At 34.3% G+C, this 17,644-nt stretch overlaps 2 protein-coding genes across 4 annotated transcripts in view; one reads left to right on the top strand and one right to left on the bottom strand.

The window, feature by feature from the left end:
* The first annotated feature begins 70 nt into the window (after positions 1 to 70).
* LOC111696277 (basement membrane-specific heparan sulfate proteoglycan core protein) overlaps positions 71 to 17,644 on the top strand; it is a 50,273-nt gene continuing 32,699 nt past the window's right edge. For 2 of the 3 annotated variants that reach the window (XM_023465833.1, XM_023465835.1), the window contains exons 1-7: positions 71 to 183; positions 1,293 to 1,706; positions 1,830 to 1,972; positions 2,186 to 2,290; positions 2,519 to 2,688; positions 2,788 to 2,870; positions 3,180 to 3,282. In XM_023465833.1, the coding sequence (XP_023321601.1) occupies positions 124 to 183; positions 1,293 to 1,706; positions 1,830 to 1,972; positions 2,186 to 2,290; positions 2,519 to 2,688; positions 2,788 to 2,870; positions 3,180 to 3,282 (1,078 nt within the window). In that variant the 5' untranslated portion in view covers positions 71 to 123. The remainder of the gene's footprint in view (positions 184 to 1,292; positions 1,707 to 1,829; positions 1,973 to 2,185; positions 2,291 to 2,518; positions 2,689 to 2,787; positions 2,871 to 3,179; positions 3,283 to 17,644) is intronic. The other variant, XM_023465836.1, reaches the window with a different exon arrangement.
* LOC111696282 (neo-calmodulin) lies at positions 8,229 to 15,735 on the bottom strand. Its single transcript, XM_023465843.1, has 5 exons — positions 14,753 to 15,735; positions 13,620 to 13,689; positions 12,727 to 12,833; positions 11,536 to 11,619; positions 8,229 to 9,159 (listed from the first exon to the last, which is right to left on the bottom strand). The coding sequence occupies exons 1-5, from the start codon at positions 14,822 to 14,824 to the stop codon at positions 9,025 to 9,027; spliced, it is 468 nt and encodes a 155-aa protein (XP_023321611.1). The 5' UTR covers positions 14,825 to 15,735; the 3' UTR covers positions 8,229 to 9,024.

Below are 17,644 nucleotides of genomic sequence, written 5' to 3' on the forward strand. Positions count from 1 at the left end.
TGATACAGCAGATTTAGAAATATTTTGGTCTAAATCAAATCCTATGTGTTGTGGCTTCCCTGCATTTTATTAACTCGTCCTATTGTATGATTAGGTGCGTATTCATGTGAGGCTATAAACAGCATGGGATCATGTTTCGCAGGATCTGCAGGATGTGGACAACCGGGCCAGGATGCTATAGTGGTTAGTTTGGAATAATAATTTATATATGTTCCTACACTGATAACCAGAAAACTCTGTAATAGGAAGACGACTTGTTTGCAATATTTCAGTGCTTTTGTTGTTAACTTAGTTGTTACTTATTAGATCACTTATTTATTAAAAATGAGTCTGTTTACATTGCACAATTGACGTGTCTCATGTTCATAGGACTATTTAAAGCCGTAACTAAAAATCGTCTTCCTAATCCATAGTTTTATGGTTCTTACTGCATTTTTGTACCAAGAGCGATTATAGAATTTGATACAACCCTGCATTAACAAGTTGGATTTTGTACAGGGTGTCCTTGTAAATATGGCAGTAGAAACCAAACTTACATGTCATCATTGATTTATAAGAAAATTTGCGGCATTCAGAAATTAACCTGTAGTAGATGCCCTACTCCAATAAATACTTTTAAACCCGTGTCAATCCAGGTTCATCTCAATCTATGAAATCAAAATTCACGCGAATACAGTAGTCAATATCAATCCGAATATGACTCAGTCTGTATACTCAATGTAATTCCCAATCTATATCAATCTGTCAAGGAAGTGATTCAGGACGCATCTCGTTTGCTAACCAAGAAGAATTACTCTCACATCGTAATCAAAGCGGAGTATTATTCCAACTGAATGTATTTTGTGTTCTATCATACAAGTTAATCAACGTAGTTACAAGTTTTACGTCGTTATGTAATTAAGCTACAGGTTTTACGTAGCTATTTGCAAACGTAGATAATTAATATTGTACAACATAGTTCAGGTTTACAGATATAGGGTTACACGATATTCATTACAAACCTAATGTTAAAGTATTATTCTTGAAACTGTAATTATATCCGTAGTCTTGGAATTTTCAAACTGTGGTCTGTCCTTATTGTGCTTTTAAATTTTCCGAAAATATATTTATGAATTTCGCTCAGATTTCAATTTTGTTTTCCTTTTTAAACATACATAAGAACTTAAAGATGGCTCAATAATTTTTGATACCCACTCTATCATAGATAGCTATTGGCTATCAAAGATCAAAGAGGATATTTAGGTCGTCAAGTATAGTGGGACACCCTGTATTTTAAATTTTTGATTTTCCAGGTTGTGAATGCGGGAAACTCAGTTTGTCCCTCAGGATACTTCAATAGCTTGGCAGTAACCAGGGAGGATTGTTTACCTTGCTACTGCTCCGAGTTATCTGACACATGTTCCAGCGCAGATCTTTATTTTTCTAAGCTTCCTCCCCCTGCTGGGATATTCCAGCTGATCAGTCGGGATCCGGTAACCCTTTCCACGGTGCTCATCCGGAGACTGACCCCGGAGATAAAGTCCTTCTCGTCCCAGAGGTTTTATTTACGGAATAAATCAATGCTGGAAGATAAGGGGATACCATACTTCTCCATGCCGAACTCCCATACTGGAAACCTACTGAAGAGCTACGGAGGATACTTAAAGTTCTCCTTGTCCTATGCAGGAGAAGGAAACCTTATCAACGAACCAATGATCATTATCCAGGTATTGATATAAATACTAATATTCAATAAGGATCATTATCCAGGTATTGATATAAATACTAATATTCAATAAGATTTTGATGTCGAATTCAATGGTTTTGAATCTTAATGTAATTGATTTTAGGGTGAGAATAACATGTTGGTTTATTATCCTGAACCTGAACCTAGACCTGGAGTAGAGAATAGGGTTGAGGTTAGATTCTGGCCTGGAGACTGGTTTACAGATTACAAGAACGGAAACAGAGCTTCTAGAGAGGATATTCTTAGGTAACAAGACTGATTTTATGATCCGTAGATCTTTTCAACCTGATGTCGCAAACCTTTGAAATGTCAAAATATGAATTCTGTTACATCGATAAGTCAAAGTTTTAAATATTAAAGGTTTACATTACCAGTAGGCAAAGATTTAGGGAAATTAGAGTTTGAAGCCTTTCTCTTTCCAAGATTCATATTTTGTATTATTCAACCCGCCGCTTTCAGGGTTCTGAGTAGCGTAAAGTATCTGCTTCTGAAAGCCCAGCAGGTTGACTCTGGACCAATTGATTCAACAATCTCAGATATATCCATGGACTCAGCAGACACAAGGTTAGTGCATTGAACGGAATGTATTTAATGGTTTTCATTCAACTCATGATACCCTGCACCCTCACACTTGTTGCCAGATCAATTAATAACTTTCAAACTTGAGTAATCAGAAAAGTCCAAATTCGTCATTAAAAGAACCCTGTAAAATTTCATTAAATCACTAAAACTAAGATTAAGGTACAAAACTTCTCAATGAATTCGCCTTCTACGTTATCTACTATATTCCAGAGATAGTGGAGCAGGATCTACCGTGTATATTGAGCAGTGTGTTTGCCCTCCTGGATATACAGGACTTAGCTGTGAGAGCTGTTCTCCAGGTTATGAGCGAAGCAGCTCCGGAACCTGTAGACGTCCCTCTGAAACCTGTCCTATTGGATACTATGCAGACCCGGATACAGGTCGCATAGACAAATCATCTTTATTAAAATTATTTTTGAATTTCTTAAGTCTGAATTTTTTTGAACTAAGCCAAGATTTTGACAATGTTTTCTGTTTAGGGGAGTGTAATGTGTGTCCCTGCCCCCTCACCACTCCATCAAACCAGTTCGGCAGAGAGTGTAGAGTAGACACTGATAGACAGGTAGACGGGTAGATGGGTAGATAGGTAGACAGATAGACAGGTAGACAGGTAGACAGGTAAATATATAACAGGTAGACGGGTAGATGGGTAGATAGGAAGACAGGTAAACTGGTAGACAAGTAATTAGGTAGACAGGTAAACATGTAGACATGTAGACAGGTAAACAGATAGACGGGTAGGCGGGTAGACTCTGGACAGGTAGAAAGTTAGACATGTAGATATGTAGACAGATAGAAAGGTAGACAAGTAGACGGGTAGACAAGTAGACAGGTAGACAAGTAGACATGTAAATAAGTCCCTTATGATTAGGTGACCTGTGTTTGTGCAACCGGATATACTGGACGAAGGTGTGGCGACTGTTCTCCGGGTTATGTTGGAAACCCTGCTCTCCCTGGAGGATCTTGTACTCCGGGTAAGTAATTCGTCCGTTCACCTATTCTTGTCCTAGGGAAAGTCTGTAGATAAATATACCTATAAGGGTCGAAATATAGAAAAACTAAATAGGTTTATCAAAAAACTTGAAGATTTTGCCCATATTTGAACCTGAAATGTGATCAACAAAGAATATTTTTATATTTTTTTAGGGGGGGGGGGGGGGGGGGTCAATAAATATAGTCTTTTGGTAAGTGAAGACTTTTTTGGTCAACTTCAATTGAATGAAATGATAAGTCATGGTTTTGATTTTAAAATCTGCAAAACCATATAAAAGAATCCTTCTTCATAGAACCAAGATCAACTCTAATCTCTTCAGAACTGTACATATGCAGTCAAATAAAACTACTCAAATCTATGTTCGTTAATTTTAATTTATATAATCATCGAGAATATGTTATTTGATTGACCGGTATTATGTGTTCTATATTTGATTGACCGGTATTATGTGTTCTATATTTGTTTCTCTGTCTGTGATATCTATACAGAGTTAATCATAAAGGATAAGTCCTCGTGGGCAACTGTACTCAACTTTCTCATTATTCAAACTTTCTTATTTATTTTCCAAATCATTAAAGAGAGCCTTTAGAAGAAGGCAATTTGAAGGATTTAAGGTCGTCAATAAAGCCTCATCTTTTGTGGATAACCCTGCAGCTACCCTTGCCTAGGTTGGGTAAATAGATTATAAATAAACAAATTATTCTTCTCTTGTCATGAACTCTACTTAAAAATATACTTGGTCAAAGTACATTTTCTATTTAAGATTCATTTAATATATTTGTTCATCTTTTATGTCTAATGAGCCGGAAACTTTAAATAGTTGATCATAGATCCTTGATCAAATGTTCTGAAGTTTGAACAGTCAGAGAATAATTAATTTTGCTCTCCGCTAACAAAATCATGACTGTTTACAAGTCTAAGGAATTCAAACTTTAAAACTTTCAGTGTTCGCCTATAGAGTAAAGGTTAAGGAGCTTTAATTTTCCTTGTTTAGAAAATTTTAAGACAAAATATCCAAAAACACATATTTCTTGAATAATTGGGTTGTATACGTCCTGCGCATAGATTCGGTAGATCCGGAGCACCCTGCGTTTAATTAAATCAGTCTTGAACCTGGATTAGTATATTAAGTCCACTGAACCTACAATTTATTCCTGGATAGTGGATATGTTATTTCAAGGAAAATTCGTTGCACTTTTTTTAAACTCCATCCTTTCCATTCGTCCAAAGAAGTTTTATTTTTATTTTTCTCTTTCTGCAACATTGGAGTTTGTTTTCCAAACTGTTGAATAGATATCTAATGTTCTACAAACATATAAAACAAAAAAAAATATTTTGAATGCTTGTACACATTTAGTACATTTAATACTCTGTAAATATTTGCCCAGTGGAAGAAACAAAAATATCTAAAATCCTCCTTCATTCATCCTTCAAATATCTATCATTCACTCATCCTTCAAATATCTATCATACATCCTTCAAATATCTATTATTCCTTAACTGATCATTCGTTCATTCTTCAAATTTCTTCACTCATCCTGCACTCATCCTTAAATCACTCATAATTCATAATTCACTCATCTTTAATTCACTTTTCATTTACTCATCTTTTACTTAATTATTTTTACTCCTCCTTCACTCATCTTTCCCTCATTCTTCACTTATCCTTAACTCATATTTCCCTCATTCTTCATTTATCCTTAACTCATATTTCCCTCATTCTTCACTTATCCTTAACTCATATTTCCTTCATTCTTCACATATCCTTAACTTTTCTTTCCCTCATTTTTCACTTATCCTTAACTTATATTTCCCTCATTCTTCAATTCTCCTTAACTTATATTTCCCTCATTTTTCACTGATCCTTAACTTATAATTCCCTCATTTTTCACTTATCCATAACTTATATTTCCCTCATTCTTCACTTTCCTTAACTTATCTTTCACTCATTCTTCACTCAACTTTAATTCTCTTATCCTTCAAATATCTATAATTTCTTCACTGATCATTCACTCATCCTTCAAATATCTATTATTCCTTTACTTATCCTTCACTCATCTGTAATTCACTCATTCTTCACTTAGCCTTCACCCATCCTTTCTCATCCTTCAATCACTCATTCTGCAATCATCCTGCACTCATCCTTTACTCTTCTTTCAATCACTCATTCTGCACTCCTTTCAATTTTTTTTTACTCCAATTTCAATCTTCTTTCACTCATCCTTTACGTATCATTTACATATCCTTAATTCACTTATCTTTCATTCATCCTTCACTCATCTTTAACTAAATTTTTTAAACTTACTAGTTCTTTACTTACCTTATCCTTCTCCACTTTCTCTAGTAATCCCTGAAAACATTGTAAAGACTAAAAATGTATTAAATTACAGACGCTATTATCAGTTGATCTTTACAGAGAAGTTTAACATTTTTCCATTGATTCTCTCCTAGTTCAAGGAGAAGGTCAGATTAACTAGGATACGGGATTTCCAAAATTTTAATTCCTTCTCTCTCGATCTTTCTTCCCCTTTACTATAAATATGTGATTAAGAATTAAAGACTTTAATCAAGTTCGACAGATGAATCTACAGAAATTGAAATATATTTAGAAGAAGAATTTCAAAATTTTCAGACAAATTCCTTAATGCAAGCGCTCTGTCTTCATTAATCTATAATATCATCTTTTTATTAGTCCTTTATCCCCAGCCCTAAGAGCTCCGGTATTGGAATAGGGTTTAGTGAGCTCCGGTGTAGGAATAGGGTTTAGTAAGCTCCGGTATAGGAATAGGGTTTAGTGAGCTCCGGTCTAGGAATAGGGTTTAGTGAGCTCAGGTATAGGAATAGGGTTTAGTGAGTTCCGGTACAGGAATTGGGTTTAGTGAGCTCCGGTGTAGGAATAGGGTTTAGTGATCTCCGGTATAGGAATATGGTTTAGTGAGCTCCGGTATAGGAATAGGGTTTAGTGAGCTCCGGTATAGGAATTGGGTTTAGTGAGCTCCGGTCTAGGAATAGGGTTTAGTGAGCTCAGGTATAGGAATAGGGTTTAGTGATCTCCGGTATAGGAATATGGTTTAGTGAGCTCCGGTATTGGAATAGGGTTTAGTGAGCTCCGGTGTAGGAATAGGGTTTAGTGATCTACGGTATAGGGATAGGGTTTAGTGAGCTCCGGTATAGGAATTGGGTTTAGTGAGCTCCGGTATAGGAATAGGGTTTAGTGAGCTCCGGTATAGGAAATAGGGTTTAGTGAGCTCCGGTATAGAAATAGGGTTTAGTGAGCTTCGGTATAGGAATTGGGTTTAGTGAGCTCCGGTATAGGAATAGGGTTTAGTGAGCTCCGGTAAAGGAAATAGGGTTAAAGTAAGAAGAAATAAAGCTTACAATTAAATTTTCATAATTTACCATCTTAAACTTGTAGTAAATAAATTTCGGAAAACTTTTGTTAGGGATACTTGGAGATGTTTCAGCCTTTTTTTCTGAAAAATCTCAATTATATATCCCGGTTAATTTTTAGGACCGGTTAATTTCGATCTTTGTTGTGATGTTAGGAGCTTTCTCCCGAATATTCATTAGCTTCGATGTCACAGAATGGAAATATTCAGAGTGTCTGAAACTTTATCCATCAGACTGTGTCTTAAATCCACAAGTAAAAGAATGCTAAGAATTGAATGTATTGAGCTAAGGTGTTTACTCGAGGGATATATTTAAACTTCATAATCAGTGCCTCCCCTTGGTCCCATGGCAGAAGCTTTGAAACAAAGCAACGGAGTCTTTGCCACAAAATCAAATTTTCTAAACCCTATATCTTTGTACAAACGTCTGACGGTACAAAGGTCGGAGAGTACAAACGTCTGACTTACAAATGTAGGACTGGCACAAACGTCGGACTGGAACAGACGTCGGACTGGTACAAACGTCGGACTGGTACAGACGTCGGACTGGTACAAATGTCAAACTAGTAAAATTACATACGTTGGATGGGTTAACTTATAAGGAAAAAGTCGAACTTTGGTTGAGTTTGAAAAAAATCACTTACGTAATGTGATTAAAATAAAAGATAACTGAATAAAGTCTTAACCCTACCTAATAATGTAAACATTTGTTATATCATAGATTATTTGATCTAACAGAAGAACTCATAGTTTAATATATCTAAAGTTTTACGGCATCGTGATGCAAAGATATAGGTATAAAATCAGAGTTTGTGGCAAAAACTCAATTCGATTTTCGCCCAGATCTTTGTCCTACTTTAAAAATTGTTTTTAACCTTTCCACCAAACTTACACATCAAGAAGCCTTGCTGTTTTAATTTAAACATTTTTTTATTTTTTCTGGCTACTCCAGGGGTCTTGACGGTCTTTTCCCGTCCAGACATACCATAGTCCTTCAATATGTATTATATTAGTCTTGTACCTACCAAACCATAAGAAAATTTCTAAATTGAAGGTTTGATCATGTTAAAGGCCTCAGCTTGGTTTTGAAACTATTTAAGAGTTTTTTTTGTTTGCGCTTCGCCTCTAGTAAATATTCTGAACATTTCCATGCTGGGGCAACAAGGATAATAAAACTTCAGACATGACATTACATTAATGATCTGATGATAGACATAAGCGGTTTATAAAAACGTAAAAAATAAGTAAACTTTTAAAAGAAAATTACAGGACGGTGTCTGCTAAAAGTACCAACATGATCGAAACCGGGTTTTAGGATGAATGCTTTCTGAAGTTTCAGACTCGGTTTTTCAGAGTAAATAGGTATTTTTCTTCACGTTACTTTACCAAATTTCAAATATGCTACTAAAATACTTAATATTATCTTTTATTCTACTTCTTAAAGTGTACACTCCTTCTTCAAGTTTAATGTTCATGTAAAGAATTCATTTGAATTCCCAAATGTTGTCTCCAGCTCATCTGACATTTTTAATTGAAAAACAAGTTACATTTTTATTGCAGTTTTTGCAATGCACATGTGTGATTACTATCTATCCATCTATCATGATTTTTATGCATTTAAGTTCAATAATACTTACGATAAAATACAATTAGGCCTTGAAGTCTTTGCCACAACCTCTTATGTTCTGATCCTTATATCTTTGCAACCCATTGTCCTTTTGACCTTAGATATTTCAAACTATGAATTCTGTTTGATCAAATAATCTACGTTTGAAATGCCTAAGGTCTACTTCACCAGGTTACAAAGATGTAGGGATTAGACAATTTTAATTTTTGGCATGCAAAGACTCGACTCCTTTTAAAGGGGCGTAAGTAACTCAAAGTGATCTCCAACTCTGAAAATTTACATCTTGGCACCGTCATTGTGAGCATAAAATGGCCAAAATTTTCATATTTAAGAAGAAAAAACTAAGTTTTCTAAGAGCTTTCCTAGCTCATATACAGGTTTAAAGAATTCCGTTTTTAATTGTTATGATTTTCAATTAAAGAGCAACCTAAACTTATATAAACAATTTCTTTGAGCCAGATTTATCAAATAGAAAGTGACAGGGGATCATGACCATAAAGCCAAGAGTTTTTATCAGATTGTAAGCAAATATCTTAACTCCAAAGATTCACATAATTGGTTTGTTTAATTTTAATTTATATCTTTACTTTTTTCACAGAAAAAAAATGGTTAAAAACTAAAAAGATACACATTCTCTTAAAATAAGTTTGGAAATGCAATTGTACAAATTATAAGTGCACATTTTTTTCTTGAAATTCTAACATTTTTAATCTTCTAAATCCCAGAGCATCATCTGAACAAACTCGTTGTAGTCCAGTTTCCCATCTCCGTCCAGATCTGCTTCTCGGAGCAGCTCCTCCGCCTCCTCCAGGCTCAACCTTGCTCCGTACTGGGTCACAACCTGGACAGTAGTTTAGAACAATAGGAGATAGATTTTCATCCTTAGATTTTCAAACCAGCTTTTTCTAGCCAAGCATGCAAAATTCAATTTAAAAATGAAGAGAAAAAGGGATACTGCTGTATGTATGATGGGTCAAAAACAACTTTTTTATTAATTCTCCGAAACTTCAGTAATTCTCAGTGTTTATACATTCTTATCTCTTGATTTTTCATCAGGTTTCTGTTTTCTGTTTTTGTCTAATTCTGGTTTATGTTCTTTCAAGGTATCTCTGAACCCCAAAACATAAACAGATAATCATTGATGCTGAAAGTATCCAGGTTTAATACATACTAAAGAGTAAAACTAAGGGATGAAAGTATCTAGGTTTAATACAAACTGCAAAGTAAAGATCAAGATGAAGTATCCAGGTCTAATACAGACTGTAGAGTAAAGATCAGGGATGAAAGTATCCAGGTTTAATACAGACTGCAGAGTAAGGATCAGGGATGAAAGTATCCAGGTTTAATACAGACTGCAGAGTAAGGATCAGGGATGAAAGTATCCAGGTCTAATACAGACTGTAGAGTAAAGATCAGGGATGAAAGTATTCAGGTTTAATACAGACTGCAGAGTAAAGATCAGGGATGAAAGTTTCCAGGTTTAATACATACTGCAGAGTAAAGATCGGGGATGAAAGTATCCAGGTTTAATACATACTGCAGAGTAAGGATCAGGGATGAAAGTATCCAGGTTTAATATAGACTGCAGTGTAAAGATCAGGGATGAAAGTATCCAGGTTTAATACATACTGCAGAGTAAAGATCAGGATGAAAGTATCCAGGTTTTATACAGACTGCAGAGTAAGGATCAGGGATGAAAGTATCCAGGTTTAATATAGACTGCTGTGTAAAGATCAGGGACGAAAGTATCCAGGTTTAATACATACTGCAGAGTAAAGATCAGGATGAAAGTATCCAGGTTTTATACAGACTGCAAAGTAAAGATCAAGATGAAGTATCCAGGTCTAACTCTTGACATTTTCAACTTAATTAGCACAGTTCTCTTCCCTGTGGCGGAGAACAAAAAACTCTGATGTTTTCAAAGCAAACTCTTCTCTTATTCGTGAACACTACAGGGAACCCCCCAAGTTATTATAACAATGATGTGTTTCTATAAATAGTTAAAATAGTTGAAAGATTTCCTCTAGTCAGAATTCGGAGAAATGTACTTTTAAATTTTATTAGGATTATTTTGTGCATGCTTGTGTATTATAAGGCAGTTATTATAGTGTGTATGTATAAACTATTTTTCATGACTGACAATGTTGGTAAATACTTGAAATACTTGAAGTTGCTGTTATTATTAATTTCCTCCGCCGGACTTAGGAGAAACGCACTTTTTAAAATATTATTAGGATTTTTTTGTGTGCAGGCTTGTGTATTATAAGGCAGTTATTATTGTGCATAAGCGTGATTGTTTTTTTTTGTTTTGTTTTTTCAAGTCAAACCTTAACAAAGTTTGTAAAGTTATAAAACGTTTTTTTGTAAAATTAAAAACTGAATGTTGTTTTATTTTGAACATAGTAAAAGTTTTTAATCTATAGTAGACAGTTTTAGGTAAAAAGATTGTCGATTTATCTTGTATCAGAGCTGAAAACTTTAGAATAAAATATCCAGATATCCCGTCGAATAATTAATCTGAAGATTAAAGTCATGAGTTAACCAAGCAATATTTAATCTGGAGATTAAGAAAAAGAGTGGATTAAGCCTTAATCCTGATATCCACCATTCTAAAGTTTTCAGCTCAGGAAATATACAAATTCTGACAGGTTCCCCTGCATCTAGTTATACATGTTTATATTAAAGAGTAAAGGGTTAAGCTTCTAAGACATTATATTGTGACGAGTTTAAGTATTTATGATCCTCGGCTCCGGGAGAAATAATATTTACACAAACAGATCTAGACTTCTCCTTGGATACAACTTAACATCAAACTTTGTTATTTTTAGTTGAATTTAGTGATTTTAACATAAACTCATACTGGGTATTCTCACCTCCTGTCGTACTAATATTTAAGTTTAAAGTTCATATCAGCCCACCCTGAGTTCGCTTTGGATATTAATCCTATACAACTTTGATACAGGTTGAAGTGTAGATTACCCTATACAACCTGGATACAAGTACATAAATAGATTATCCTATACAACCTGGATACAAGTTTATATTTAGGTTATCCTATACTAACTGGATACAAGGTCATATTAAGATTATCTTATACAACCTGGATACAAAAGCATATTTATTTTATCTTATATAGCCTGGATACAAGTCGATTTTTATTTGATTCAACCTTGCCGATACAAGTTTTATTTTAAATATCTCATTGTTATGATTTTACCTTCTTTAGTTCCACAGCATCTATATATCCGTTCCCGTCCCTGTCAAATATCTTGAATGCTTCTTTCAGCTCCGCGGAATTATCCTTGTATTCCAATATGAAACTAGAAACTAGAAACTAATAGTTATCCTTGTATTCCACTATGAAACTAGAAACTAGAAATTTGGAGTTATTCTTGTATTCCAATATGAAACTGGAAACTAGAAATTAGAAGTTATCCTTGTATTCCAATATGAAACTAGAAACTAGGAGTTATCCTAGTATTACAATATGAAACTAGAAACTAGAAATTAGGAGTTATCCTTGTACTCCAATATGAAACTAGAAACTAGAAACTAGGAGTTATCCTTGTATTCCACTATGAAATAGAAACTAGAAACTATGAGTTATCCTTGTATTCCAATATGAAAGTAGAAACTAGAAACAAGGAGTTATCCTTGTATTCCTATATGAAACTAGAAACTAGGAGTTATCCTTGTATTCCTATATGAAACTAGAAACTAGAAACTAGGAGTTATCCTTGACTAAAACATAAAACCTAGAATCTTGAACCTAGAAACTAAAACCTAAAGACTAGCGCGCTAGTAACTAGAACCTAGACACTAACTTGTAACTTTAACCTAGACTAACTAGAAATAGAACCTAGAGACTACCTAGAAACTGGAACCTAGAGACTACCTAGAAACTAGAGCTTAGAGACCAACCAGAAACTATAACCTAGAAACTACCTAGAAACTAGAACCTAGAGACCAACCAGAAACTAGAACCTAGAGACTACCTAGAAACCTAAAACCTAGGGACTTTTTAGAAACAAGAACCTAGAGACTACCTAGAAACTAGAACCTAGAGACTTTACCAAGAAACTAGAAACTAGACATAAGACGCTGAACCCTGAACTAGATCAATGTAATCCTTGTAATTATGCTTTAAATAGTTCTCCTTGACTAAAACATAAAACCTAGAATCTTGAACCTAGAAACTAAAACCTAGAGACTAGCGTGCTAGTAACTAGAACCTAGACTAACTAGAAATAGAACCTAGAGACTACCTAGAAACTGGAACCTAGAGACTACCTAGAAACTAGAACCTAGAGGCCAACCAGAAACTAGAACCTAGAGACTACCTAGAAACTAGAACCTAGAGACTTTACCTAGAAACTAGAAACTAGAGATAAGACGCTGAACCCTGAACTAGATCAATGTAAGCCTTGTANTTCATCATCTCCAGGAACTCGTCGAAGTCGATAGTTCCGTCTCCGTTCACGTCGTACTCTATCACCAGGTTCAGCACCTCATCCTCTAAATAGTACACGCTTAGATGCAACAGAAATATTATTCCCCCTTTCCTCTTTCCAGTAGTTTTTTTGTTAAGGTGACTGTAAGCGTAATTTCAAGTGACCCTCTATGTAAAGATCGCGATGCCCGATTTACAACCGTACTCTTCAAAGCTTTGTCTGATTAAGTATGAATAAGATATCAATTTTTTGGGTTAACAGCTTTTCATTAAAATCATTTTTTATAAAGAAACATGGAGTAATTCACAGAAATAAACACAATAAGTTAGAAAACAATTTATCTTCCACATTTTTGATCAGATTAAGGTTTTAAAGGTACTGTTGCTATCTTTGATTGGTGGGGTCACTTGAAATTACGCTTACAGTTCCTTTAAGTTAACACTGCTCTCTCCTGTAGCTTTAAAATTTTGTAGAAATCTTCCAGGAAAATGTAGAAATAAAGCAAAGAAATTTTGTTTATAATAAATGCAAAAAAAATGTTCAAACATATTAATCATTTCTCACACAGTTTATACAAATTCATAATATTTGGATACACTATATTGGAAAAATGGGAACCCCGGGGGGAACTACAGGAAGTAAATTATAACTTTATTTTTAATAGAAATATATTAAAAAAATATATTAACCCACTNTCCTTTGGGAATATGTGCTTTTACATTTAATATAAAATTTCATTGATTGTTTGTGGTTAAAAAAAATGTATTGCACATTTTCCAGTTCTTTAGATTCCAGAAAATATGAAATCAGAAGCTTGAAAAAAAGGTTGTCCATCCAAGGAGTTTTTTACCTGTTGGGTTTTGTCCCATTGATCTCATAACCGGTAACAGTTCCTTGGTGGATATAGTTCCACTCCCGTCCTAACACAAATATATTCTATAAATCACATTAAACTAAAGTTCATTTCATTTCAGTTGAAATTTTTAATTTTATTTTTTCACACAACAATTTCTGAATAGCTACTAATACGAGATACTTATTTCGTATGTAGAGATTTTACTTAAAGGGTAACGTTAAAAAATAGATTGCATTGTAACTGAACGTCTTGAAATATGTTTACGAAATAAGACGGTTCCATCCAGAAGTAAATTAATTTGTTTCTATCTCTATTGAAGATGATATGTAAACAGAGCTAACGGGAAACCAACTCTAAATTAATATCGACATTTTCTCTACGTGTCATAATCTCTTCAATTTATACACGTTATCAAATTAACAACACCTTAACCCCGTCTGTAGGTTTTAATGTGTCCCAAATCTAGCTGATATAAATTCTGTCCATTTAAAGGAAGGAAAGGGGTGAAAACTTGAGAAATTGTGAGTTATTTGGATTAAAAGAAAAGTCCGCATATATACTCGTGTTTGCGCATTTACATACTCTACAAATAGTAAATGAAGCAGAAAGAAAAATTTAAATTTAAAAATAAAATTTTATGATTTGTTTTCAGTCTTTCAAACTTAAATTCTCGGAACACTATATATCGAGTGTTTTTATCTCTGAAGTATGTTTATAAAATTTTTAAAAACAAACGCGTTCATAACAGAACTTTTTTCTATGAACATAAAAACTTTTTCAGTTCTTTCAACACCCATGCAAAGAGTTGCTAAGAGTTATAACATATATGTATACATTGTATCCAGTATCCAGTATCCTGTATCCAGTATCCAGTATCTTGTATCCTGTATCCTGTATCCGGTATCCTGTATCCAGTATCCTGTATACTGTATCCTGTATCCTGTATCCGGTACCTTATCGAACTCCTCNTCAATTGTTACAACTTTGTAAGTATCCTGTATCCTGTATCCTGTATCCGGTATCCTGTATCCAGTATCCTGTATCATGTATCCTGTATCCAGTATCCAGTATCCTGCATCCAGTATCCTGTATCCTGTATACTATATCCTGTATCCTGTATCCGGTACCTTATCGAACTCCTCGAAAGCTTGTTTGAACTCCATCCTCATCAGATCTGACATAGACATCCTGGAATCCATTTTCTCCCACTCTACCTAACAAATCTTCACTGCAGGGTTGGGAGATTTAACCACTCTCCACTTTGTAATTGGGAGATTTAATTACTATCTAGTCCAAGATTCGGAGATTAATGCACTCGTAACCAGGTTTGGGAAATTTAGGCACCCTCTACTTCAAGGTTTGGAGATTTAACCACTCTTCACTTCAAGATTGGGAGATGTTACCACTCTCTGATCAAAGATTGAGCGATCAATTGTCTTTCTGATTTAAGGTTGGGAGATTTATCAACCTTTACTCCAATGTTTAGAGATTCAACCACTCTCTGCTCCAAGGTTGAGAGATTTATCAATCTTTGCTCCAATGTTCAGAGATTTAACCACTCACTGCTCCAAAGTAGAGAGATGTATCAATTTTTGCTCCAATGTTAAGAGATTTAACCACTCACTGCTCCAATTTCCTAATCCAAAATTGGGAGATATAATTCGGAAATTAAACATAAATTAAACCAAATTATTTTTGGACGGAGTTAAGCAATGAAACCTTCTTATCTCTTAGACAATTTCAGAAGATTTAACCAATATATGTAATGAATTAAACCAATTAATCTCTTCCTCTGAACCAAGTCGATTGTAGATTAATATTAACTCCTACTTGACTCCTAATTTGGAAGTTTTGTCATAACTGTTCTTAGGATTTACGGAACTCCATATTCAGTATTCACTGTTCAATTGTAGTTTTTAGTTAGATCTGGTCCAAAAATATTAGGATGGGTTGGGTTCAAGTAACGTTAGGTTGGGTTCCGGAGATACTGTCAGCAACTGAAGGATCGTCGGAGAAACTTTTCTCCGAGAACGGAGAGTTTAGGATTCGGTCTATACCTCCTTCATATTCACACACCTTTCCCCGCAGTTATTCTACTTAAAGGGACTGAGAACGAATTCAAAGAATTTGAGCCGCGGCTCAAATATGGTAGGTTCCACTTAAAACTTCAAACAATTTTTCAAGATTTAAGCCGGTGCTCAATTGAAACCGGTTTTTGGGGATTTGAGACGCGGCTTAAATTCATAAAAACCGTGTTGTGATTGTCATTTGCATGTTCACGATGCACATAAGGGTACACTCCAGTTTAAAGTAAACTAGACAGAAGGAGACGATCAAGTTTGTGTGATATTTCTGGTAAAACTTTGTGACCTCGTAGCGCCTCTAGTTTAAATATTTATTGTCTTTCCTCTCTTCTTCGCCGTCATATTTTTGCACTTTAGTTACTTCCCCAATTCCTCAATTCTTTCTCAATCTCTGATTTTATCTCTTTTTTCAGATAATGTTTAATTTAGTTTTTATATATATGTTAAGTGTTAGTTGTACAATTGTACATCAATGTAATGCTTGATGTACAATTGTACAATATTGTGGGTTGTCCTCTGTTAAAATGGCGTCAATGTTCTCAAGAAAAGTTTCATGTTTTGGGCTGCGTTGCTTTGTCAGTTCTGAAACAAGTTCATCGAAATCAGTGATTACTAAGGTAAATGCATGCTTATTTTGGAATATGTGCTCATTCAATTCCCAGGTTAAGGAATTGAATTGCAACAAACTATAACTTCTAATCCTTGTATCTTCGCAAATCAATGATGTTGACCTCTGAAATTGTAATTCTTATAGATCAATTATTCTGTGTGAAAAGTATGAAATATCAAAGCTTTACATCATCAGGTTGGAATGATATAGGGAATAGAAAATTTGAGTTTGTGGTAAAAAACTCAATTCCTTTGGGAATATGTGCTTTTACATTTAATATAAACAACGAGTATGGCCAACATAACAAATATTGTTTTGGCATTTCAACTTTAAAATATGTATTTATATGTAGTATGAACAAATAATACATAAAAAATGCAAAACCCCCTCCCCACATTTTTTTGTTATCAGAGAAATACGAAAAGTTAGTGTCTCTTTTTTTCACAATTTTAAAATTATTTTATCTTTCAACTAGTAAAATTTACGATATGCATAAAACATATTTTTGTTTGTCTTAATGTTTGCATCTTCTTCGTCGTAAACTTTCTAGTAATTTAAACCCTTAAAGGGACTGTACGTTAAATTTTATTGATATATAATTCATACCTTATCAGACAACGCTTTTAAGGGTACCGTTGTGAATAGGGCATTACCGTCACTTGATATTACGCTTACAGTCTCTTTAAAGAGGGTGGGGGAGCTTTTATATGGTGTTTAAGTTTTAATTTAACTTTACCGAATTAAATTAGGTGATATTATAGTCCTATAAAAGTCCTATAAATGATAACTACCACCCTGGATTAACTTACTTTGGTTTACTTTTACTTACTTTTACTTTACTTAGAGAGCTATTTATAATTTACTAGGCTTTTAGGGCGCTTCGCACCCATCTTCTTTTTCAACTTTTAATTGTGGCTTTATTTGTGAGCATCTTCTCTTTGTACAATATAAATTTGTGGATTTCAAAATATTTTTTTGCGCATTTTCAAAATTTTACAAAATTAAATAATTTAAGATATTATAAGATTAAATATTTAAAGTCTGGTTGGCCATAAACCTTCTCTGGGGCCACGTGATGTCCCACACACAAGGCCTGCTCAGTCAGCCGTTTTGACGTTCATTTGGATACAAACAAACAGAAAAACACCCAAATTTTGACGTTCATTTGGATACAAACAAACAGAAAAACACCCAAATTTTTATAAAGATAACCCATGATATTCGGGTTTCTGCTATTCTGTTATATTCGACTCGTTATTTAAACCCCCTTGTAAAGTTGTCAGTCTCTCCCTTTAATGCAGATTAAAAATCCGTGCAGTTTAATC

This window comes from Eurytemora carolleeae, unplaced genomic scaffold, assembly GCF_000591075.1.
Source record: "Eurytemora carolleeae unplaced genomic scaffold, Eaff_2.0 scaffold229, whole genome shotgun sequence".
NCBI classification, from domain to species: Eukaryota; Metazoa; Arthropoda; class Copepoda; order Calanoida; family Temoridae; genus Eurytemora; species Eurytemora carolleeae.